Source organism: Felis catus, chromosome E3 (genome assembly GCF_018350175.1).
Source record: "Felis catus isolate Fca126 chromosome E3, F.catus_Fca126_mat1.0, whole genome shotgun sequence".
NCBI lineage: Eukaryota > Metazoa > Chordata > Mammalia > Carnivora > Felidae > Felis > Felis catus.
In genome coordinates this window covers 7,891,579-7,915,451 of record NC_058383.1, presented here as the reverse complement: position 1 = coordinate 7,915,451, position 23,873 = coordinate 7,891,579, and the positions used below count along the sequence as shown (strand labels likewise).

Sequence of the window (23,873 nt, the reverse complement as noted above, 5' to 3'; positions counted from 1 at the left end):
GGAAGGTAGTAATCAAGGTGGATACAGGGGTAGCGTTTGTTGTCAAAGAGGAGACTGACTGCGGTTGGGGCAGGTGGAGAAGATAGACTCATACTCATGGCTGATGTCACAGTATTGGTGGTGACTGGAGTAGAGGTGATAAATGTCAGAGAATTGACCATATTCATGGGAGTGATTGATGATGCAGTTGCAAGAGGAGAAGTAATCTCCATGGTGAGAGACTGTGTCCAAACATCCCCTGTATGAGTAAGTGTGGTTTTCCAGGTGGATGTGGCATGAGAGGGTGTGACAGTCACCTTGCCTGTGTATGTAGTAAATCTAGTAGAAGAGGGTCGTCCTGTGGTCGGGGATGCTGTGTGTGTGTCAGTGGTAGTGGGTGCCGGGGTGGATTTAGCATTTGTGTGTGATGTATTTGTGCTCGTTGCAGTTGAGGTAGTACTCTCTGTCCGAATGGTCCCATTGCTGCTGGTAGACGTGGAAGATGAGCCTGCATATGTAACTGGAGTGTGTGTAGCAAGGGTGGGAGGGGGAGTGCTGTGGGTACTGGTGAGCATGGGCGCCAGAGTAAGCCTTGTGGAAGAGGTTGTGATGACACTGCATGTTGTGTCTGTATTTTGGGAGGCTGGGGGAGATGGGATGATACATGTGGGGATTGTGGACATTTTGAAAACAGTGCTTGTAGAGGTGAGGTCAGGAATGGTAATGAATGAACCATTGGTACCCCTGGATGTGGGGGTGATGGTTGTCAGTGTTGAGGCAGGCATGCCTGTACTAACAGAGGATGAGTTTATGGTGACGGCTAGCCTCGGGGTACCAGTGGTGGGAGATGGGGTTATTGCTGATGTGGTCGTGCTTCCTGTAGAGTAGATATTTGAAGAAGTGACTCCTGGAGGACTGTGTGGTATTTTAGGGGTGGTGGTTGTTACCAAGATTGTAGTAGCATTGGAGGCAGTTTCTAGAGTGGAGGAAATGGGCAAAGAGGCTGTGTTCAAGGTGGCAATGGTGGAAGTGTTGATAGGAGTGGTGATTTCAGTTGCAGCTATGGTGCCAGTAATAGTGGGAGATGTAGGGGTGGACATGGTGTGGGTTATAGGGAGCAATAATCAAGGTAGATATAGGGGTAATGTTTGCGATCCAACTGGAGACTGGTTTTGTGTATGGGGCAGGTGGAGAAGACAGACACATACTCGTGGCTGATGTCAAGGGATTGGCGGTCACTGGGGTAGAAGAGGTTGATGTCAGAGAATTGACTGTATTCCTGGGAGTAATTAATGATGCGATTGTGGGAGGAGAAGTAATTTCTGTCATGAAAGACGCTGTGGAAATGTCCTGTGTAGGAATAAGTGTGGTTTTCCAGGGGGTGTGGCATGAGGTGTGATGGTTGTCTTCCCCATGTGTGTAGTGGCTGCAGTGGAGAAGTGTGGTTCTGTGGTTGTGAATGTCATGTGGGTGGTAATGGGTTCCAGGGCGGTTTCAGAGGTGGTAGATGTAGCAGAAACAGTTGTATTTGTTGGGGTGATTGATGACATGCCTGGAGAAGTTGAAGGAGTTTCTGTCACGTAAGCTTCATTTCCGTGGAGCTCATTGTTTTCAAAGCGATTGTTGTTGGTGTACTTAGCGTGGCAGTCACTTCAGTGGAAGCAGATATACACTTTGTGTTGTAGGGGTTGTTAATACACTTGTTGATGTGGGATCATGAGTGGTGGCAGTCACTGTTTTAAATGTAACGGTGGTGTTAGGAAGTGAAGTGTTGGTCATAATCAAGACGGTACTGGCGATGGGTGAAGAGTTGTGATCAGTTACTGTTGCCGAGATGTTCGTGGCAGTTAGAGAAGGGGCAATAGAGGTAGAAGCGATTATTGGGGTAAGAGACCTGGTTGTATGAATGCTTGCTGTGGTCAGGCTAATCCTGTTTGTGTTACCAGTTGTAGAGGATGTGGGCATATGGAAGGTTGTGTGCGTGGTTGGGACAGAGGAAGAGAGTAGGGCCATGGCTGTGAGAGTCTTCCCCAGAGTGGTAATGGTCATGGGAGGAGAGATCATGGCAGAGGTGAGTCTCTTGGTGGTAGTTGGGGTCATGCAGGTGGTGGCAGGGTAAGCGGCAGTGATTATAAGGCTCGTGGGATTGATACACTTTATGGTGCTCGTGTAGACAATGAGGGTGGGTGGAGTGGTTTCAGCCTTGATGACAAACTTGGACATCGGGATGGTTGAGGTGTTGGTCTTGACTGTAGTTTTGAGCACTGCTTCAGAAATAGGTTTAAAGTAGGGGGAGGTGGTGGAAATTTTAAGTGTGCGTTCCCTACTGTTGGCAGCTGGAGAGGCCCTGCTGGGGACGGTGAGTGGCCACCTTGCTGTGCCTTTGGAGCGTGGGGGAGTTGCTGAGAGCGGTGTGAGCCACTCCTGCTCCGAGGAGAAGCTCAGCGGAAGTGGATGCGTCCATGGGGAAAGTGCCTGTATTGACGAGAGAACAGAGGGATTCGTTTGCAGGTTGTTTCATTACTCTAAACACCATGTAAGCTTTTTACTACCATGCCATTTTCCAGATATGTTTCGCAGAAGGTAGGAAGTTCCATTGCTTGTCCCTCCATCAGAGGCAGCTTGGGGCTAGGGCCTTTGAGGTTCTGAAGAGGGTGCCCTCGGTCCCTTGCCCTCCTCTTCTGAGTGGGAACTTTCTAGCCCTGGGATGGCTGTGCTGAACACGCAGGTTCAGCTGAGGGTCCTTCCACCCCACCCCTTTCCCCACACATGCATGTTTCCCTTACTCTGTTCCTTCCTCTTCCACCCCCTGCTGCCCATAGTCCCGCCCTTTGGCTCTCCGCTGTCCTTCTCCCTATGACACACTGCTGTCTGGGCTAACTTTCCTCTTCCAAGGGAGCCCAGCCAAGCCCAGGCTGGGGGTGGCAACACATCATAGACACAGGAGCCATTGGGTCAGAGAGGGGATATCTGCACGGAGAGCTGCAAAGGGAAAACCAGAGACTGAGGCTCAGACTTTATTGAGATTGAAGGACAGGGAGAGAGGACCACACTAGTAGGCCAAGAGACTGGACAGAGAAGGAAGCTTTGAACAGATAGGCATGGGTCCCAAAAATCTGAAGGTTTTGCAGTAAGTGTTAACGAAAACAGACATATTTTCTATCACCCACTTTATTTTGACCACTGGGTTAATTAGTTTACAAACATAAACCCCTCACTCCATAATCATCAACCCCATTTTACAGGGGGTAAGAGTGAGGGTCAGAGATCTCATAATGCTGGGGCTGAGTGGCGGGGAGACTCCTGCAGCGACAGTGGTTGCAAGCAGGAAGTGCCCAGACCTCCTCAGCATCAGCCTCTTCTTCACCTTGGACTCAATACATCTTTGTTCTGAGAGCTGGGGTTTCATTTCTCAGCCTAGCTGGGTGTGTCAGGGAGATGGGGGTGAGGATTATGAAGATCCCTGGGTTGGAGCTTCTAGAGCCAGGAGGTAGCCTTAGAGGTAAGTGAGAGGATGGCCTGTGGGCTCCTAGGTTAGGAAGGTCTAGGACTGGGGTTCAGGAGCAGACCCCAGGAGACAGAGGAAAGGGAAATACAGAGGAATTGTGGAGTTCCTAAGGAATAGAAGAGAGAAGGCCCTGGACCTCACACTGGATGGTACACACCCAACCTTTTGGAAGCAATCAGTATCCCTCCCCAACCCAGCCCTGCCAATGACAGCTGTGCCCAGAAACATGGGCTGGGTGGGGGGTGGGAGAGATAGGGACAGAGCTGGAGGAGGGGACAGAGATCAAAGGCAGAGACGTCTCCAGAGAGAGGAGACGCCTCCAGGGGCAGAGTCAAGGCTATCATGGAGAAAGCACCACCAGAAGTAAAGGAAGAGTCCAGAGAGGAGGGAGCACTGGGGCTGGTAGGGGGAAGGACAGAAGAGATGTGGGGCTCAGGAAACCAAATCAAAGTGGGAAGAGCACTCTTCCGGAAAGAGGTTATGCCCACCCTCCCGATGCATACACCTGCCACCTGCCTGGTCCTGGATGGAGAGCGGCACCAGCTGGACCCGGCTTTCTTCCTCCTCCCCCGTCTCAGTGCCCCCTGCACACAAAGCTCTGAGGAATCCCTCCTGAGCCTCCCCTTAGGCTTCAGAGTCACTTCCCCCCACACACCTCTGCCCTGGAATATCCAGAGGGTCGCTGCAGCCCTTTTCCCGCCCGCCCCCCTCACCTCTGGCCCCCGTGGAGGTCCTGAGCACCCTGAGGAAGTCGAGGAGCCTGAGCAGCTTTATGGGTCTGGTGCAGCGGCAGAGCAGGAGCCAGAACCGGGGGCAGCTACGGGAAGCAGCCCTTCGCACAGAGCAGCACCCAGCAGGAACTGAAAGGCACGGTTAGCTACCCTGCTGGACGTGGGGGCCAAGCACAGGTTCACCTCTGCACCGTCCACCTCACTCCTCTCTCCCCCTCCTCCAGGTATCTGACCTCACTGCTGTGGGAAGGGAAGACATCAAGGAGACAAGACTAGCCCAGGAGGTGTCAGATGGGGAGAGCTGCTGGCAGCCCGACCCCCAGCCTACCTGGGCCACTCAGAGCAGTTCCTTGGACCCTACCTTTCCCCTCCCCAGCACCACCCCCCTCCCAAGAAGCAGCAAAACTGGATGGGGAATACACTTGGTCAAGACCTTGGATTCTGGAGTCTGGGGCTGACTCTCACAGCCTTTCCTTATTTTCAGTCCCAGCTGCAGGAGAGAGAGGTGAAAACTTGTTCCCCTCACTCCCTCTGCCCCTTTCTCTTCCCTGTCTCCATCCTGCCCTTACCACGACTTGGACTGAAAGCCTACAACCAAAGCTCATGAGTTCGAGCCCCACATCAGGCTCTGTGATGACAGCTCAGAGCCTGCTTTGGATTCTGTGTCTCCGTCTTTCTCTGCCCATTCCCTCCTCTCTGTCTCTGTCTCTGTCTCTGTCTCTGTCTCAAAAACAAACATTAAAAAAAAGAGACATTCCCAGATAAACAAAAGCTGAGAGAGTTCATGACCACTGACTTGTCCTTCAAGAAATGTTTCAAGGCGTCCTCCAAGGTGAAATGAAAGTCAAGAGACAGAAATGAGCAGAATGGGTAAAAACTCACACTCCAACTGTGTCTACAAGAGACTCGCGATCCCAGAGACAAACGATCTCTATTGAGATCACTGTTGAAAGTGAATAGTGGTTCCCAGAGGCTGGTGAGGAGGGGGTGGGGGGAGAAAACGGGAAATTGTTATTGAATGAGCATAGAATTTCAGTTTTACAAGACGAGAGGAGCTACACAAATGGGTGGTGGTGACGGTTGCCCAATAACGTGAATGTACTTAATACCACTGAACCATACAGTTAAAAATGGGTGAGATGGTAAATTTTATGTTATGCATATTTTACCACAGTTTTTAATTTTTTTTTAACCTTTATTTATTTTTGAGACAGAGAGAGACAGAGCATGAACGGGGGAGGGGCAGAGAGAGAGGGAGACACAGAATCGGAAACAGGCTCCAGGCTCTGAGCAGTCAGCCCAGAGCCCGACGCGGGGCTCGAACTCACGGTCCGTGAGATCGTGACCTGAGCTGAAGTCGGACGCTCAACCGACTGAGCCACCCAGGCGCCCCTACCACAGTTTTTAAAAATGAATGCTTCCTATCAGTAAAAAAGCCAGTAACAATAATAATTTCAAACATAAGGTAATGCAGGGGGATTCTTTCATGGAAGTCCCATTCAGTCAAGAAATGGCTTTCCCATGTGAATTCAGACCAGGAGGTGACGTCAGCTCCAACACAAGGTGACACAGTTAGATGGTGCCTCTGTTCCGGTGACCTGAAGAGTGAAGGGGGTCCAGAAAGCTCGGAGGAGGTAGAGGCGGGTGTAGCAAAGGACTTGAGTCCAGGGGCAAATATTTGAAGGCAGAGGTCAAAGTGCCATTCGCCACAATTGGGGGTTTCTCTACAAAGAAAAGAATATAAAATTATGAATATAAAATTCCATACAGTAATCCCTCAGGCCTTGGAGTCTTCGCCGAGGGGAACCCTGTGAATCCTTCTCTTTCTTTGAGACCCGAGACGTGCGGGGCAGGGACTGGGCCGGGGGATGGCTGGCAAGCTCACCTATGCCAGGCTCACTGGGAGCTCCTTGAAGGTGTGTGCCTCTCACGTCTCACGGGCGAGCGCGTCACGACCCAGAGTCGCTGAAGGAATTGCAAACATGGGGCACTGTGGGTACTCACCAAGCAGGGCTGGCTAAGCACCAGACACGCACCTGGCCTCTTCGGGTCGCGCTGCATCTTTCTCTGGCCTCTGAGTGCGTGTGTGTGTGTGTGCGCGTGTGTGTGTGTATGTGTGTGTGTGTGCGTGCGTGTGTGTGGTCCAGTTGGGGAAGTGAGCAAAGGAATAAAAAGATAAATCAGCCAGAGGAGGGCGTGCCCAGGGCTGGACAGCAACCCAGCAGAGGAGGCTCGGGGGAAGGAGCCCACAGGGAGCTGAGGCCTTCTTGGAATCCTCCACTTCGATTTCTTAACATCTTTGACCAGTTGGCACAATACGAAAACGTTTGTTTTCGGAAAGGTATTCGTTGTTTTTCAGAAGAATCTCCGCGGGATGGGATTTATGGTCAAGCACCAGTGTTGGGCACAAAGCACAATATGCCAGTCACTGTGCTGAGGACACAGAGGCGAACGGACCCTGCTGCAGGGGGTCACCGGGCTCCCGGGGAGATGGGTCCCAACCCAGCATCAGGCCCCTGATTCCTCCCCATCCACCCTTTCCCTCCTCCACCAGGAAGCCATGTGTGATCAGGAAGTGACCTCTCTCATTCCCGAGATGTAATGGTGCTTGCTACCGACATCTCTCCCGTGGCACTTAATAATCATTTCGTGGCAGGTATTAGTCATCTGAATGCCTCCCCAGGAGGGGAAGGTGACACCTGTGCATTCTGAGCTGGGGCAGTGGCCACTTTGCCTCCCGAGCTCGCGGAGCCCCACCTGACCAGGGGAAGGGACAGTCCCTCGAAAACTGCTGGAGGCAGTCCCCTTGCTGCCGTTGGAGAATGTCGCCTCCCCATGCTGGGCCCCAGGCTTCGTGAGAAACCTGGAAAGGAAGCAACACGGCAGCAACCGCCTCAGCCACTTGTGCCACCGTGCTACCCTGGGGCTGGGAGGCGCCACTGCGTCAGATTTAGCCTTTCTGGAGCCCGCGCGTGTACAACCGAGACCCAGAGGGGCATCCAGAAATGAAAATGGCCCCGGGCAGGGTTCGAGACAGACAAGAAGCCTTCTGGGGAGAAGAGGCAGAGGTGGGCAGACTGGGGCTGAGGGTAGTGAGGTTAGCCCCATCATTGGTGACACCTACCAAGTGACCCCTTTCCAGCACCAGCACCTCACCCCACAGGCCAGGTGACATTAAAGTGCAGTTCAGGGGCGCCTGGGTGGCTCAGTCGGTTAAGCGGCCGACTTCGGCTCAGGTCATGATCTCGCGGTCCGTGAGTTCGAGCCCCGCTTCGGGCTCTGTGCTGACAGCTCAGAGCCTAGAGCCTGTTTTGGATTCTGTGTCTCCCTCTCTCTGTCCCTCCCCCGTTCATGCTCTGTCTCTCTCTGTCTCAAAAATAAACAAACGTTAAAAAAAAATAAAAAAAAAATAAAGTGCAGTTCATGGGAAAACAGTGAGGGGCACTGGCCTCTCTCCAAGGTCCCACCATTGTCACAGGTACCTGGGGGAAGACACGAATCCGGGAAAGTACAGGCTGGAACCACCCCCCAAAAGCCAATGTTTAGGGACAAAGTGTAAAAATAAGACCAAGGGCAGGTCACTCCCTCTCTCCCCGCGAGTGAGTCAGGCTTGCTGGAGAGGTTAGGTCAAAGTGCTCACCGTCCCCTGCACTGTGTCATAATCTGAATTGTGGTAGCAATTATCATGGATGGCGTCAGGTAGTAGGAGTCAAGGTGCTGACCACAGTTGTCTCTGAAGTCATGATGAGTGGGGAAGGGGGCGCCGATTTGGATGATGGCAGGTGAAAAGCTGATACTCGGCTTTGAGACGAGTGGAACCAGTGATTAGTCAGGAGACACCAGGTGATGCTGAGATAAACAATCCTGAAGACCCAGTGGCTTACGCAGCAAAGGTTTCTTTCTCACTCATTCTCCTCGTCCACCCTAAAGTCTGTGCTCTTCACTCAGGGACCCAGGCTGACGGAGCAGCCCCTATCTGGGACACTGCAGTCTCATAGCATAGCAGTGCGAAATGACAGATGACAAAGCCATGGGCTGGCTCCTAAGGCTTCTTTGCAGACATGACCCTCATACCTTCCACGCACACTCTGTTGGCCAAAGCAAGTCACAAAGCGAGTCGCCCTGAGTTTGAAGGACAGGAATGTCTCCTCGGGGAGAGGCACCACGCTTCTGATGCCAAGCCTGCTATCAGTGGGGTGGGGAGATATAATCCACTCCAGGGAGGGAAAACAAATATACTGAACAATGACAACCTATCACAGCTGGGATCCTGGTGGTAGCTGTGGTTTATCAGCGACCCTGGCAGATAGGACCAAGTCCCCGGCTGGTCTTTGGGTGCTTCTCAGAGCTGTGCTAATGGAGATGATAGAATCTGGGGTGCCGATGGGCTCAACCCAGTAGTCAAGGTTATGGGAGAACTACCCATAGTGAAGGAGAGGAAACTCCTATAATGGAGAAACTGGACGCTGCAGTTATGTCAGAAAAGTGGGGGGAGGCCCCCTCCCCCAGAACCGAGGACATTTGGCAATGTGCTCACAGAAGCCCTGGAAGTGGGAAGGAGGTACCTTCAACATGGGGTCCTGTGTGAATATGTGGCATGGTGTGAGGAGCAGAGACGGTAACATCTGGTGTCATTTCTAGACACTTTGTAGAAGAGATTAAGACAAGGGTGCCGGGGGGTGGGGGGGCTCAGTCGGTTAAGCATCCAACTCTTGGTTTTGGCTCAGATCATGATCTAGCAGTGTATAGGTTCAAGCCCCGCGTCAGGCTCTGTGGAATTCTCTCTCTCCCCCCTGACTCTCTGCCCCCTCCCCCCACTTGAGCTCACACTCTCTCTCGCTCTCAAAATAAGTAAATAAACTTTTAAAACAAGAAGAGGGGCGCCTGGGTGGCTCAGTCAGTTGAGCCTCCGACTTTAGCTCAGGTCATAATCTCACAGTTTGTGAGTTCAAGCCCCGCATCAGTAATGGTGGGAGATGGGGGAATATATATATATATATATATATATATATATATATATATATATAGTGAAATGATTACCACACGAGTGTAGTTAACATCCATTGCTACATACACATCTTTTTCTTGTGATGAGAACTTCTGAGACCCACGCTCTTAGCAACTGTCAAATACACAGTTCAGTATTGCTAACCATGTCACATGGTCCCATCCCCAGGACTTACTTTTTTTTTTTAATATTTCTATTTTTTTAATATTTATTTATTTTTGGGAGAGTGCAAGTGAGGAGTGGCAGAGAGAGGGGAACAGAGGATCTGAAGCGGGCTCTGCACTGACAGCCTGACAGCAGTGAGTCTGATGTGGGGCTCGAACTCACGAACCGCAAGATCATGACCTGAGCCAAAGTTGGACGCTCAACCAACTGAGTCACCCAGGTGCCCCAGGACTTCCTTATTTGTAACTGGAAGTTTGTACCTTTTGACCTTTACTCATTTCACCCTCCCTCCGCTCCACCCCCCACCTTTGGCAACCACCAATTTGTTCTCTGCATTATGAGATCAGTTTTGTTTTGTTGGTTTTTTTAGATTCTACATATAAGTGAGATCATATGCTACCTGTCTTTCTCTGAGTTATGTTTCACTTAACATAATGGTCAGAAGGTTCATTCATGTTGTTGCAAATGGCAGGATTTCCTTCCTATGGCTGAATAGTGTGTGTGTGTGTGTGTGTGTGTGTGTGTGTGTGTGTGTGTGACATTTTCTTTATCCATTCATCCATCAATGGACACTTAGGTTGTTTCTATTTTTTTTTAATTTTTTTAATGTTTATTTATTTTTGAGAGAGACAGAGACAGAGCACGAGTGGAGGAGGGGCAGAGAAAGAGAGGATGACACAGAATCCGATTCAGGCTCCAGGCTCCGAGCTGTCAGCACAGAGCCCGATGCAGGGCTCGAACTCACAAGCCGTTAGATCATGACCTGAGCCAAAGTTGGACGCTTAACCGCCCAGGCGCCCCTTGTCTTTTTTTTTTATGTATACTTTTAGCAACTTTTATTTTTTATTATTTTTTTTATTTGAGAGAGAGCACGAGCCAGGGAGAGGGGCAGAGAGAGAGAGACTTGAGCAGGATCAGTGCTCAGTGTGGAGCCTGATGCAGGGTTCAATCCCATGACCCTGGGATCATGACCTGAGCAAAAACCAGGAGTCAGAAGCTCAACTGACTGAGCCACCCAGGAGCCCATGTTGTTCCCATGTCTTGGTCATTGTGAATAACACTGCAAATAACGGGTGAAGGGAGGGGTGCAGATATCTTTTCAAGTTAGTGTTTTTGTTTCCTTTAATAAATACCCAGAAGTGGGATTGCTGGACTCTATGTTAGTTCTATTTTTCATTTTTTGAGGGACCTCCATCCTGTTTCCAGAGCAGCTCCACCAATTTAATTTACGCCCCCACCCACAGTGCACATGGGTTTCCTTTTCCCTGCATCCTCGCCAGCACTTGTTATTTCCTGTGTTTTTGAGGACAGCTGTTCTAACAGGTGTGAGATGAGCTCTCATTGTGGTTTTGATTTGCATTTTCCTGACGAGTGATATTGAGCAGCTTTTCCTGTGCCTGGCGGTCATCTGTATGTCTGTGGTATGTCTATGACTCAGGATTGTCATGGGTAAAATGGTTTTCAAAATGGTTTTTGAAACTTCTGTTTCCAGGGGAGGTTTATGCCGTGTGTAACTTTCCCCATTAATCTCTCTCTCTGCGTGTCTCTCCCTCTCTCCTTCCTTGTTTGTTTTATGCATGCAGAGTGATTCCTAGAATAAAATCAAGTGCTCTGCTCACGCTACTCAGGAACCTAAGACCATAAAGTAACATTTCCAAGTACCAGCCAGTTCTGTTTTTAACTTTCTTATTGGTAATCTCACTTTATCACTCCTGCTTTAATACAGTTTCTATAAATTCATCCCAGGCTTTATGACTTAATATAAACACTCTGGCTTGAGAAAGGGAAGTCCAGGGAGGGAACGAGAGGGCAACGGCTTGCCAGTTTCCCGAAGATAATATGACCTCATATGCTATTGTTTCTGATTCCAAAGAGAACAAAGGTCCTAGTAAACTTAAGCATAGGCTTTATCCCCTTAAGAGAAAATGCTTATGTTAAGTTAGAGAAATGAATGGCACCATTTATAGAGTTTAAAAAAAAAAAAACTCACAAAAAGTTTATGCAAACATTTCTCATATGATCATTGACTTCTGACGATTGGGTGCGAGGCAGTCCAGGTTAGGTTGAGGACTTTTCTGATGGTTCAACAAAGTGGTATCAAATCAGGGAAATTGAGTCTTACCTCTCGCTGACATTTATTTCTTCCCTCTTGTCTAGTTTTCTTCCAGAGCCTGGTGTCTCAGAAAGTTCTGTTAACACACGCCTACCCCACAGTCAGTCCAGGAACAGCCACTGCTTTCGTATAAATACTGGGGGCGCCATGAGTATCAACAGAATACTGAACAGTAAACACTCACTTAAAATACGATTGAAGCTTTGAACCAAACTGATGAACCATTTGCTGAGTAGCAAAGGCTATAAGCAGCCACTCAGTTTTTACTTCCTGTTACTTACAATCTTGTTGTTTCCAAAGTCTGCTTTGGTTTGGGTTGGTTTGTTTTCGGGTTGGAAAAGTTACTTCTGTAAAGCACACGTTTTCTCCTAGCTTTGTTTGTTTATTTAAGAATTTATGGGGGCTCCCGGCTGGGTCAGTTGGTAGAGCATGCGACCCTTGAGCTCAGGGTCGTGGGTTTGAGCCCCACATCGGGTGTAGACCTTACTTTTTAAAAAAGAAGTTGAGGGGCACCTAGGTGTGTTAAGCGTCCAACTTTGGCTCAGGTCATGGCCTCGCAGTTTGTGAGCTGGAGCCCCACATCGGGCTCTGTGCTGACAGCTCAGAGCCTGGAGCCTGCTTTGGATTCTTTGTCTCCCTCTCTCTCTGCCCCTCCCGTTTGTGCCCTGTTCTCTCCCTCTTTATCTCTTTCCCCCCATCCTCTCTCTCTCTCTCAAAAATAAACATTAAAGGGGTACCTGGGTGGCTCAGTTGGTTAAGCCCCTGACTCTTGGTTTCGGCTCAGGTCATGATCTCACAGTTTCACGGATTCAAGCCCCACATCGGGCTCTGCACTGACGGAGCAGAGCCTGCTTGGGATTCTCTCTCTCCCTCACTCTCTGCCCCGTCCCCACTTGCTGGGGCCTCTCACCCAGACCCGAGTGAGGCCTGAGAGGGAGGGAGAGAAATGGAGGGCGAGGGAGGAGGGACAGAAGGGAGGTGGTCTCTGGAGAGTGGGAGGCAGGGAGGAAGTGTCCAGGAAGCACAGGAGACTTGTGCAGAGACCTGCCCCACGCTTTTTCTTGTCTTGGACGCCGGGAGTTAATTACCTGGAAGTCACAGAAAAGACGAGTGACTCCAAAGCAAGCCAACCCTATCACAGGACAGAGTTCTCAATCTGAATCCAGGGCCTCCACTTATCAGCTGAGGACGTAAGCAAAAACGTAACCTCCGTGTGCATCAGTTTCGATTTCCCGACTGTTCCATTCCAAGGATAAAGAACAGGTACACCCGGCCACTGCAAACGTCATCAGCCAGAATTAAACGTTTAGCAAAGCATCGGGGCCAGCGGCTGCTAAACTACAAGCCCCCAGTAAACACTAATGTGGACATAACGCTGGGTCTGGGCCACTCACCGACCCCACTCTGGTGTCCCCAGTATTGTGGATATTCACCCCGGGGCTCCAGCTGTCCACAGGACCGCTGGCCATACAGCCGACCTTGCAGCCAGCCTGCGCTGTCCCCAGACAAGATGAGGGATCCCAGAAAGCCCTCCCCCCAACTTGTGTGTCTGATGCTTCCTGTCACTGGAACCACAGCCAGGTTCATCCAAGGAACCTCTGCCCTGGGATGGCTCTCACTGGCTGGCTGATATCTGCAGGGCAGCCGGGAGCAGCTGGGAATGTTTTCAGGAGCCCCCTGGGTGCCAAACGCAGACAGTACCCAGGGCGACCTCACCAGCTGTTTCCCAGGAGTCATCCAACATGCCTTGCTAACATTTAAACCAAAACCAGCATCCGTGGTGGCTGGTGCCTGTGTGGAACCAGGATCTGAGCAGGGAGCGGATCAGGACACCAGAGACCCCGTCAGGTGGATGCTGAGCTCCTTTGAGGATCCTGAGTTGCTCTGAGGTTCTGACATCAGGGCAGATAAATGGTAAACGTGGGGCTAAATGCACTCCCGCTGAAATAACACATGTGACTCCTTTGGGAACCATTACAGCTCACCAGCAGAGATCAACCCCGAGAAGCGGACTGATGTCTGTAATCACCCAATCCGGCGGCACAAGGATATGCCACCCCCACTCCACCCTCCCCCCAGCCAGAAAGGGGGTGAGAATAAGCCAAAGGATGTTTGGTTAACTGCATAGGGAATACTAAAAAGCGGTTAAATATTTCACAGAGCTGTGACAATAAAACGAGTCTATCCAGAGACAGGCTCTACGTTGTGTGAAATGCTCAAAACTGGCAAAAGAGGAAAAAGGTACAAATAGGGTGGATGGGCGATTCTGAGCAGGAATCATGTGAACTCGTGTAACTTGGATCAAGTATGCATTTTAGGCCAGTCTTCAGAAGGGGTCACAGGATGGGGTGGAGCGAGGGGAGGAAAGTGTCTTGCGAGGCTCATGCCCCCACTCTTCAGGTCAAGGACCCCGCTGAATGGGGATGGGGCAGTGGCCTCATCTGGCGCCCCCCAGCCTTAGGAGGGGGCAGCCCCTGAGGACATCCGGGACCAACAACCCCCGCCTTGCTCTGCACGCGGGGAGGGTGGGAGGACCCGGGTCTGGGCGCTGCGTCGCCAGAGCCGGGCCGCCGCGTGTCTGGGACCCCTTTGCCGCCCCCCCCCCCCGCGCGCTCTCGCCTTGGCCGCCCCTTCTCTGGAAGCTCGCGACGAAGACGCTCAACGCCACCAGCAGCAGCAGCAGCAGCAGCAGCAGCAGCAGCAGCAGCAACAGCAGGGCCTCAGCCTCCCGACCAGCGCCCTCCAGCGGATGGCGTGGGAAACAGTCGTTTCCGTGGGAAAGCAGCTGGAGCAGGGGGTCACGGCCCACAAAAATCACAGAGTGCGGTGGGAAGATGTGCGGTGGGATGAGAGAAGATGTTGGGGGCGCCATGCCAGAGTTGAGCCCTTTTTCGTTTTCCTTTTTTAAAATTTTTATTTAAATCCCAAGTTAACTAATACATAGTGTAATAATGGTTTCAGGAGTAGAATTTAGTGATTTATCACTTGCGTATAACACACAGTGTTCATCCCGACAAGTGCCCTCCTTAATACTCATCACCCATTTAGCCCATGCCCCCCCCCGCCTCCCCTCCAGCAACCCTCAGTTCCTTCTCTGTATTTAAGAGTCTCTTAATGGTTTGCCTCCCTCTCTGTTTTACCTTATTTTTCCTTCCCTACCCCTATGTTCCTCTGTTGTGTTTCTTAAATTCCACGAGTGAAATCATATGCTATCTGTCTTTCTCTGACTTATTCCGCTTAGCATAATACATTCTAGTTCCATCCACGTTGTTGCAAATTGCATTTTAGAAGTGTGTTTCAGGGACGCCTGGGTGGCTCAGTCGGTTAAGCATCGACTTCGGCTCAGGTCGTTATCTCGTGGTTTGTGGGTTCGAGCCCCGAGTCGGGCTCTTGGCTGTCAGCACAGAGTCTGCTTCCAATCCTCTGTCCGCCTCCCTCTCTGCCCCTCCCCCTCTCACAAATAAATATTTTTTAAAAAGTAGAAGTGTGTTTCAGTCCTACACTAAAGGAGGCAAAGGCAGGCATTGTGGGCTTGGCAGAGGACGGCTATCCCCCAGCGTCCGCTCCCTTTCCTCCCTTAGTATTAGAACCGCCAAGTTTTAGGTGAATACGTAGAACAAAAACTACATCTCTGACCATCTGGCGTAGCCAGTTACGACCTTAGGATTAAGTTCTGGCCAATGCACTATAAACCAAAGTGCAGTGTGTGTGACCGGTGGTCGATGCAAGGCTGACTCCTGGATGAACAGATTCTTCCATGGGAGAATCAAGGACACCCCTGTGGTGACAGCTGTGGAGGGTGGGGTCAGAGAGGATGCGGGGGAGGTTACTATGTCGAACCATATAGGGAAAGGTGTCGTGGCTAGATAGGTGAGGTCCCTGTGTTAAAGGTTAGGGAGAAGCTCAAGGTAAAAGAGGAACGTTCCTGAAATTTCTATGCATTTTTAAGAACAGGCTCAAATCTGTGACCATCTCCCTTTGTGGCCAAGGGCGTCCCTGTTAGCCCATGTACCTGTTGACTGGCCAGCAGCACCTTCTTCTGACCCACACAGGCTGTTGGTCCTCAAAAGGTCAGTTTGGACTGACTGCGGGGACACCTGGTCCAGAATGCTCCTCCTGTGAGCCTCAGACCACCCTCACGGGACTGTCCTAACGACTTACTAAAACCGCACACGTTAAGGACGCCACCCAACCCCAGATGGATCAGTCCCTCTGGTGGTCCTCGTGATTCCGATGGACACTCAAGTCCAACCCACCATTTTACACATGGGGAGACTGAGGCCCAGACGAGGAGTGGGACTTCCCAGAAGTCTCCCTGACAGCAGAGCACTGGGCGAGAACCCAGGAATCAAGACCTGCAGGCCAAGGTTGACTCTACTGCCATGTGGATCCTCTATCCTGGCTCTCTCAGGTGGCTCCTTGCTAATTTAAAGACTGTCTGAGATGGGACACAATCTGCATGGCCTCCTCCATCCTCACAATCCTGGGACAAACCTCAGGCTGAGGACACACCTGTGGCCCCTCAGAACATCTCTCAGATCCTCTTGCAGCCATAGAACCCTAGCCGCACGGACTACGCAGGCCCAGGAACTGCATGCCCTGGGACTCCATGCAGACTCGTAGATTCCTCTGATTAGACATTCTCTCCTTCTTTAATGTTTGTTATTTATTTTGAGAGACAGAGAGGGAGAGAGCGAGCGAGCACGAGCAGGGGAGGAGCAGGGAGAGAGGGGGAGAGAGAGACTCCCAAGCAGGCTCCACGCTGCCAGCTCAGAGCCCATCGCGAGGCTCGACCCCACGAACCGTGCCTTGTCCTTTCACCTTCCGAGTCACGTAAGGTATCACTAGCTCATAACTAACGTGGTCCCTGACCTCCTTAGGGCCTCATGATTTGAAAAGTCAGGTGAGACGCCTGCGCTCAGAAACCTGCCTCGGAGTCTTTTCTCCCTCAGCAACACCGACTGTCCATGTTTCTGCCCCTTACCCAAACCCACAGCCCTATGCCTGCTCTTTAGGGAGGGGAACTGGGGACGTGGTTTGCAACCATGGGGAGCTCTCCACCAGTGGGGCCAGGACGTTGAAAGCCGGATGTAGGGAACCTCGGTGTCCACGCGGGGTATTTGGGGTGCGTAAAGAGCGGAGGGCAGAAAGTGAACACGGTGGGAACAGACCGTGGTGAGGTTAATCGCCGCACCCCGCGCCCCATCCCGGTCTCCGAGGCCCGAAGAGGCTCCTTTTGGCGCCACCTGGCGGCCGTCGTGCGAGAGCGGAGAGGGGACCCAGCGCGGGTCGCCGGGCCTGGGGCGGTCGCTTCCCGCGTGACTGGCAGGCGCCGGGGGAGGGAGGCAGGAGGGGGCATCCAGCTTGGAGAGCCAGGACTGCGCAGCCCGGGGCAGGGAACGTCTCTGGATTCGGGGGACCCCCCCGGAGACCCCCCCCGCCCGCCCGCCCGCCCCGGAGACCCGGGGACGCCGACCCTTAGCTGCAGCGGACCAGCGGCCGCGGGCCGGGACGCTGCGGGGCGCTGGGCGCCCGAGTCAACGTGCGCGCGCCCGCACGCCCCGCGCAAAACCCCGCACCGCCGCGCGCACGCACGCCCCGACGCTCGCCCGCGCCGGCCGGTCTCCCACGCAGTGGGCCGTGGGCGCCTGAGCCCAACGCTCCGGGAGTGGAAGGCCTCTCCGCGCGGCGCTCTCCTGCGGGCACACCGCGGCGCGCCTTTGCCACCCTCACCTCGGGCGTGGGGACGCCGCCGCGGCCGCACTGTTCCCATGGGTGACCCTCCGGAGGGTGGGTCGTGGGGGTCCTGGCCGCTCAGGCCCTACCGATCAGGCTGGGGGCTCCGGGTCCAGGCCGCTCCCACCTGCTGGCCGCGGCGGCCAATGAGAGCCTGGTCTGGTGATGTCATGCCCCGACCGGACCCTGGTGACGAAAGTCCCAGGTCACCCGTCAGGGAACCAGTGCAAACCCACCCGCGGGGGTTCCGGAAGTTTCCACTGCGGCAGCGGAGTGCGGCCTCGCCCCGCAGCCTTGCGCGCGCCACCACGTTTGGCCTTCTGGGGTGTCCCCGAGTCACCCCTCCCTCCCCCCCCCCGAGGGTCTTCTTCCGTGGGCCCCCCCTTCATTTCCACTCGTGATCTCATGGTCTCATCTTCATTCCCACAGGTGTGCCCTCATCCCCCAGGAGTGTCGCACGTCACCTTTTCTCCCCTAAGGGGGTCCTCAGCCACACTTTCAACGTGCCAGTCCTCCCGTGCCACCCCCACCTCCCGTGTCGTGGCCAAGGATGTTCACTTATTCAGCCCCAGCCCCGACTGAGGTTGTCAGTGTGTCCGAGCGTGTGTCCGTCCGTCTGTGAATGTCGGTCTCTGTCTGGAGCTGTCACTGCATGCGAGTGTCCGTCTGCGTGTGTCTCCGCAGCTTCTGTCCGTCTGACACTGTGCGTGTCTGCTCCGCCGCGGCGGGTCTTTCGGTCGTGTCACCGTGTGTCTGTCCGTCTGTCGGCGTCTGTCACTGGAACCCGTCTGGGCCCCGGGGTCTCCGGGTCTCGGCTCCGAGGGAGGGAGAGGGAGGGCAGGTGGCAGCCCGCGGAGGCGGGGAGGGGCGGGGGCGGAGACAGTGGGCGGGGGCGGGGGCGGGCGGGGGCGCCGTGCGGCCCGGAGGGGGTGTGTGCGGGGGGCCGGAGGCGGCGGCTGTCAGAGTCGGCTCAGCCTGCGCCGGGGAACATCGGCCGCCTCCAGCTCCCGGCGCGGCCCGGCCCGGCCCGGCTCGGCCGCCTCAGGTGAGTCTCCCGCCTCGGCCGGGACCCTCCCCCGGCCCGCGGCCCATTCCGCGTCCGGGGAAAATGTGCGCTCTCGGAGGGATCCAGGCCCCCAAACGGGACGCCCCCCGCGCCCCCGGGCCTGCCCAGCGACGCCCCCCGCCGCCCCACACTCATCCTTAACTCTTGCCTTTCCGCCGAATACTTACGGTCGCCCGCGCGGGAGCCTGCACCCCGCGGGGCCGGCCGCCGCCTCTGCTCTGGAATTCCTGTGGGGACCCCCGAGCGTCCCTTCCCCCGCCCGCCCAAGTCTGAGACCACTGGCCGACGCCCCCTGCTTGGGGCGGAACCCGAGCTGCGCAGGTTCCTGGCGCCGGGCTGGCTGCCCCCCCTCCAGATCCCGCAACCGCAGCGCCCCTGCGCAGCGCCCAGCCGAAGCCCCCTTCCAGGCCCAGGCGTCCCCCTCCCACGGGGACTCCGTCTCTATTTTGGGGAAAGGGGAGGCTCAGCGGAAGCCCCGAGTTATAATTAGCCTCACTCGGGTTTCCTAGTTAATCTCCAGCACCACCACCACCACCCCCCAGCCGCAGGGCGGCGGGTGTTGGCTGGGTGAGAGGTGACCGCCGAGAGAGGGGGGGAGTTCCGACCCGGGGAATTTTGATCCCTTGGCTGGAGATGCCGGAACCGCAGCAGCTGCTGCCCCAAAATAGCCCCCTCGCCCCTGCAGCCGGGGATCTCCGGAGCTCCGAGAAGACAGGCGTCCGGGTTCGCCGCCCTTCAGACCCCTTCGCAAGGCCCGCGAGCCTCCAGACCCCCGCCCCAAGTTCCCGGCTCCCGGACTCGGGGCGGGGAGCGCCGTCCTTTTCTCGGTCTCTACTGCCCCCCACTGGCGGCAGCGTGCCCCTCAGCATCGGATGGATGGGGGACTCGAGTCCTGGGGGGGACGGGGCTGACGAGCCTGTTCCCTGAGGCTGGGCGAGGCGAGTGCGCAGCTGACCGGCACCCACGGGTACCCCGTGCCGGACAGTGGATGAGGAAGGGCAGGGTGGGGCAGGGTGGGGAGTAAGCGGGATTTGGGGTGCCCCGGGACCTGCAGCTCCCACACCCTTGATGCCCAACCCACCCCCCAGGGTCCCCGACCCTGGCCAACGCCAGAGAGCCTGCGCCTTCACGCCACCGCAAGCTTCCCCATCAGCGCCTCCCGTCAGTGAGGGCCCCGCCCCTGTCGGGTGGCCTGTGTGTGGACTGCGATCTCTGGTGTGGGTGCCCACACTGCTCACGCCGGGCCCAACGCAGTCCACCCCGTCGGGGGAAGGAGGTGAGGGTGGTGGGCCCTCTGTGGGGCAGCTTCGGGAAGGTATTGCCCCCATCTCTGGCCTCATCTGGGTTCCCTGCGTTCATCTGTCTGGGTGTTGTGTCTGTGTGCCTGTCTCTGTCCCCTCTTGCTTCTCCCTGTCTGTGTCCTTGTCTCTGCCTGTCTCTCTCCATTTCTCTCCCAACCTGCCCCACCTCCTCTGCAGCTCAGTGATAACCCCTGGGCAAGAGTGTTACCTAATCTCCTTGCTCCTGGCAGCCTCCGGCCTTCACCCTCTGCCTTTCTTTCTCCCAGCAGAGCCTGCCTGCCCTGGCAGCCATGAGGCCCCCCTGGTGTCCCCTGTACACGCCCTCCCTGGCTGCCCCAATCCTTCTCCTCCTCCTCTTCCTCCTGGGAGGAGGGGCAGAGGCTGAGGACCCAGAGCTGCTGGTGACGGTCCGTGGGGGCCAGCTGCGGGGCGTCCGCCTAATGGCCCCTGGAGGCCCTGTCTCTGCTTTTCTGGGCATCCCCTTCGCAGAGCCACCTGTGGGCCCCCGTCGCTTTCTGCCACCGGAGCCCAAGCGGCCCTGGCCAGGGGTGCTGGACGCCACAGCCTTCCAAAGTGTCTGCTACCAATACGTGGACACCTTGTACCCTGGCTTCGAGGGCACCGAGATGTGGAACCCCAACCGCGAGCTGAGTGAGGACTGTCTCTACCTCAACGTATGGACACCATACCCCCGGCCTGCGTCCCCCACCCCTGTCCTCGTCTGGATCTACGGGGGTGGCTTCTACAGTGGGGCCTCCTCCCTGGACGTGTATGATGGCCGCTTCCTGGCCCAGGCTGAGGGGACCGTGCTGGTGTCCATGAACTACCGGGTAGGAGCCTTTGGCTTCTTGGCCCTACCAGGGAGCCGGGAGGCCCCAGGCAACGTGGGTCTACTGGACCAGAGGCTGGCACTGCAGTGGGTACAGGACAACGTGGCAACCTTCGGAGGAGACCCAATGTCAGTGACTCTGTTTGGGGAAAGCGCCGGTGCCGCCTCAGTGGGCATGCACCTGCTGTCGCCTCCCAGCCGGGGCCTGTTCCACAGGGCTGTGCTGCAGAGCGGTGCACCCAATGGCCCCTGGGCCACAGTGGGTGTGGGAGAGGCCCGCCGCAGGGCCACACTGCTGGCACGCCTCGTAGGCTGTCCCCCGGGCGGTGCCGGTGGCAATGACACAGAGCTGGTCGCCTGCCTGAGGACACGGCCAGCTCAGGATCTGGTGGACCACGAGTGGCACGTGCTGCCTCAGGAAAGTGTCTTCCGCTTCTCCTTCGTGCCCGTGGTGGATGGAGACTTCCTCAGTGACACACCCGAGGCCCTCATCAATGCTGGAGACTTCCACGGCCTGCAGGTGACTAGTGGCTGGACGGGGTGGAGCTGACTCCTCTAGGCCTGTTCTCCCATACCCCACACCCCCAGGGACCCAGGCATGAAGGCACCTCAAGACCCAACTCCCAAAGGCCTGGGCTTCTGGCCCCTGGCCAAACCCTCCTCCCTGAGACCTCAGATCCCAGGGTGGTCAGTGGGACAGAGAGAAAAGGAAACGTGGGTGCATTTTCTCTTTCTCTCTGTCCCTTCCCCAACCTTATAGTCTCTTCCTCCGTGGTTCTGGGTCTATAACTATTGCTCTCTTTGGCTCTTTGTCCATCTGTTTCTGTCTGCCTGTCTGTCTGTGCCCCCCCCCACCCCACCCCCTTCCTCCATCCTGTCCCCCCAGGTGCTGGTGGGTGTGGTGAAGGATGAGGGCTCCTATTTTCTGGTTTACGGGGCCCCAGGCTTCAGCAAAGACAACGAATCTCTCATCAGCCGGGCCCAGTTCCTGGCCGGGGTGCGGGTCGGGGTCCCCCAGGCGAGTGACCTAGCTGCCGAGGCTGTGGTCCTGCATTACACAGACTGGCTGAACCCTGAGGACCCCGCACGCCTGAGAGAGGCCATGAGTGATGTGGTGGGCGATCACAACGTCGTGTGCCCCGTGGCCCAGCTGGCTGGGCGACTGGCTGCCCAAGGTGCTCGGGTCTATGCCTACATCTTTGAACACCGTGCGTCTACGCTCTCCTGGCCCCTCTGGATGGGGGTGCCCCATGGCTACGAGATCGAGTTCATCTTTGGGCTCCCTCTGGAACCCTCGCTAAACTACACCGCCGAGGAGAGAATCTTTGCTCAGCGACTGATGAGATACTGGGCCAACTTCGCCCGCACAGGGTCAGTAGTACTGAGGGGAGGAGGGCCTCCGGGAGCCAGAGAAGCAAGAGCAGGGGACACGGGGAGAGGCAGACAAGCAGATTCAGGGCCAGAGAGGGGGGGAAAGTTCACAAAAGAAAGGAGACTGGAGAGGACAGCAGGGAGGCAGCTCCTGAAGAGACAAGGACAGAGGGGGAGAGAAGCAAAGAGAGACAAGGAGACAAAGGAGTTGCCGTAGTACTGAGGAGCTTGAACTGTACAGAACTGGATTCAGTCGGCCCAGTGGTGATTGTGGCAGCTGTGTGGCATGCACATATGCATGGATACTCACACACCAGTTTACCTGTCCCAAAAAGGGGACCGGAAATGGGACAGCACATGGGTGTTGGCAAAAGCAAACAAGATGTTTGTAAGAAAGAGGACTGGGCCTGGTTACATAGTAAGGGCTCAGTTTTTTAAGTGGAGAAACAAAGACAAAGATGGAGGGGTAAAACAAGGAAAGGCAGAAAGAGGGAGGGCAGAGGAAAGGGTTGGCTCCAGATGATGGGGGATTCGGGAGACCAGAAGGAGGGCCGAAGGCGGTGGTGGGAAGGAGGGGATGGGCTCTCCACGGAGCAAAAAAGGGCACGGCGCGGGGGGGGGGGGGGGGGGGGGGGGGTCAGGAAGCAGCCCGCCTCCTCCTGCTCTGGGTCTCCAGGCCACAGTCCCAAGGGCAGGGGAGGGGGAGGCAGGCTTGCCCCAGGCTGAGCCTGCCCTTTCCTTCCAAAGGGACCCCAATGACCCCCGAGACCCCAAAGTCCCGCAGTGGCCACCATACACGGCGGGCGCGCAGCAGTATGTGAGCCTGGACCTGCGGCCGCTGGAGGTTCGGCGAGGGCTGCGCGCCCAGGCCTGCGCTTTCTGGAACCGCTTCCTACCCAAATTGCTCAGCGCAACCGGTAGGCAGGGGCCAGCGGGCAGGGGCTGGCGGGAGAGGGCAGAAAGGGGGAGTGAAGAGAGAGAGGGGAGTGGGAGCGGGCCGGGTGTAACCCCTCTCTTCTCCCCCCCCCAGCCTCGAAGGCTCCCAGCACCTGCTCAGGCCCCGCCCACGGGGAGGCTGCCCCGAGGCCCAGGCCCGGCCTTTCCCTGCCCCTCCTTCTCCTCCTCTTCCTCCTCCTCTCCCGACTCCTGCGGCTGTGACCAAGGCCACTTACCCCTCCGGCCTCAGGGGGCCCCTCCTCTAATGAGTGGTCGGACAGTGGGGAAGGGCCCCACTCAGGGATCTCCGACCCAGCGCACCTTCCTTCCTCAAACAGAGAGACTCAAACTGGCCAGTGCTGCGAGGGGGTGGTGACTTACGACCCGTCTCAGGGACCCACACGACTTTGTTGTTTAAATGGAATTATTTGGAGCCTGAGCCTGGGGGGGGGGGGGGGGGGGGCCGAGAGGGAGGGCCAGGAGCTAGATAGCACCCCCTTGAGGGGCTATAACCGTCAACCATTTCTGTCTCTTCTCTTTTCCCCACAACCCACGGATCCTCCCTCTTCTGATCCTTTCTGCCCCCCTATCTTCCGGTCATTTTCTCCTCCCTCCGCCTTCCTTCCCGCCATCCTTCTCTGGCTCCGCCTCCACCTTCATCCTTCCTCTGGTCTTCGTCTTTCGCGTATTCTTCTGGTCCTCTTTCCACCGTCCTACGTGCCATCCTGCGTTCTCCTTGTATCCTCCTGCACTCACGCCCCCCACCTTGTACGTTCCCCGACCTTCCCCTTGTCCTCCTCCAACCCATTTGCCGGGCGCCCTGGCCGCAGACACGCTGGACGAGGCGGAGCGCCAGTGGAAGGCAGAGTTCCACCGCTGGAGCTCCTACATGGTGCACTGGAAGAACCAGTTTGACCATTACAGCAAGCAGGATCGCTGCTCAGACCTGTGACCCAGACTGGACCCCTACGTCTCCCCGCCCTGCCCGCCCCGCCCGGCCCCCTAGCTGTATATACTATTTATTTAAGGGCTGGGATATAACACAGAGAAGCCCACCTCCCCGACTTTCCCCGGAGGCTCCCCGTCCTCTGCATGTTTCGGGCCGAGCCCCCCTCCCCCCTCCCCCCCCC

General features: G+C 55.6%; 1 protein-coding gene and 1 long non-coding RNA gene across 7 annotated transcripts; one reads left to right on the top strand and one right to left on the bottom strand.

Annotated features, from left to right (window-relative positions):
* Positions 1-5,538: 5,538 nt before the first annotated feature.
* LOC109495140 lies at positions 5,539-17,559 on the bottom strand. The gene is made up of 3 exons (XR_002150383.3): positions 17,238-17,559; positions 6,104-6,183; positions 5,539-5,942 (listed from the first exon to the last, which is right to left on the bottom strand). It is a non-coding gene; the product is annotated as an uncharacterized LOC109495140 (long non-coding RNA).
* On the top strand, positions 17,139-23,865 carry ACHE (acetylcholinesterase). 6 transcript variants are annotated; one of them, XM_023246200.2, is made up of 6 exons: positions 17,139-17,294; positions 17,670-17,823; positions 19,877-20,956; positions 21,323-21,807; positions 22,555-22,724; positions 23,574-23,865. In XM_023246200.2, exons 2-6 carry the CDS (start codon positions 17,791-17,793, stop codon positions 23,693-23,695), a joined length of 1,890 nt encoding a protein of 629 aa, XP_023101968.1. In that variant the 5' UTR covers positions 17,139-17,294; positions 17,670-17,790; the 3' UTR covers positions 23,696-23,865.
* The last annotated feature ends 8 nt before the right edge of the window (positions 23,866-23,873 follow it).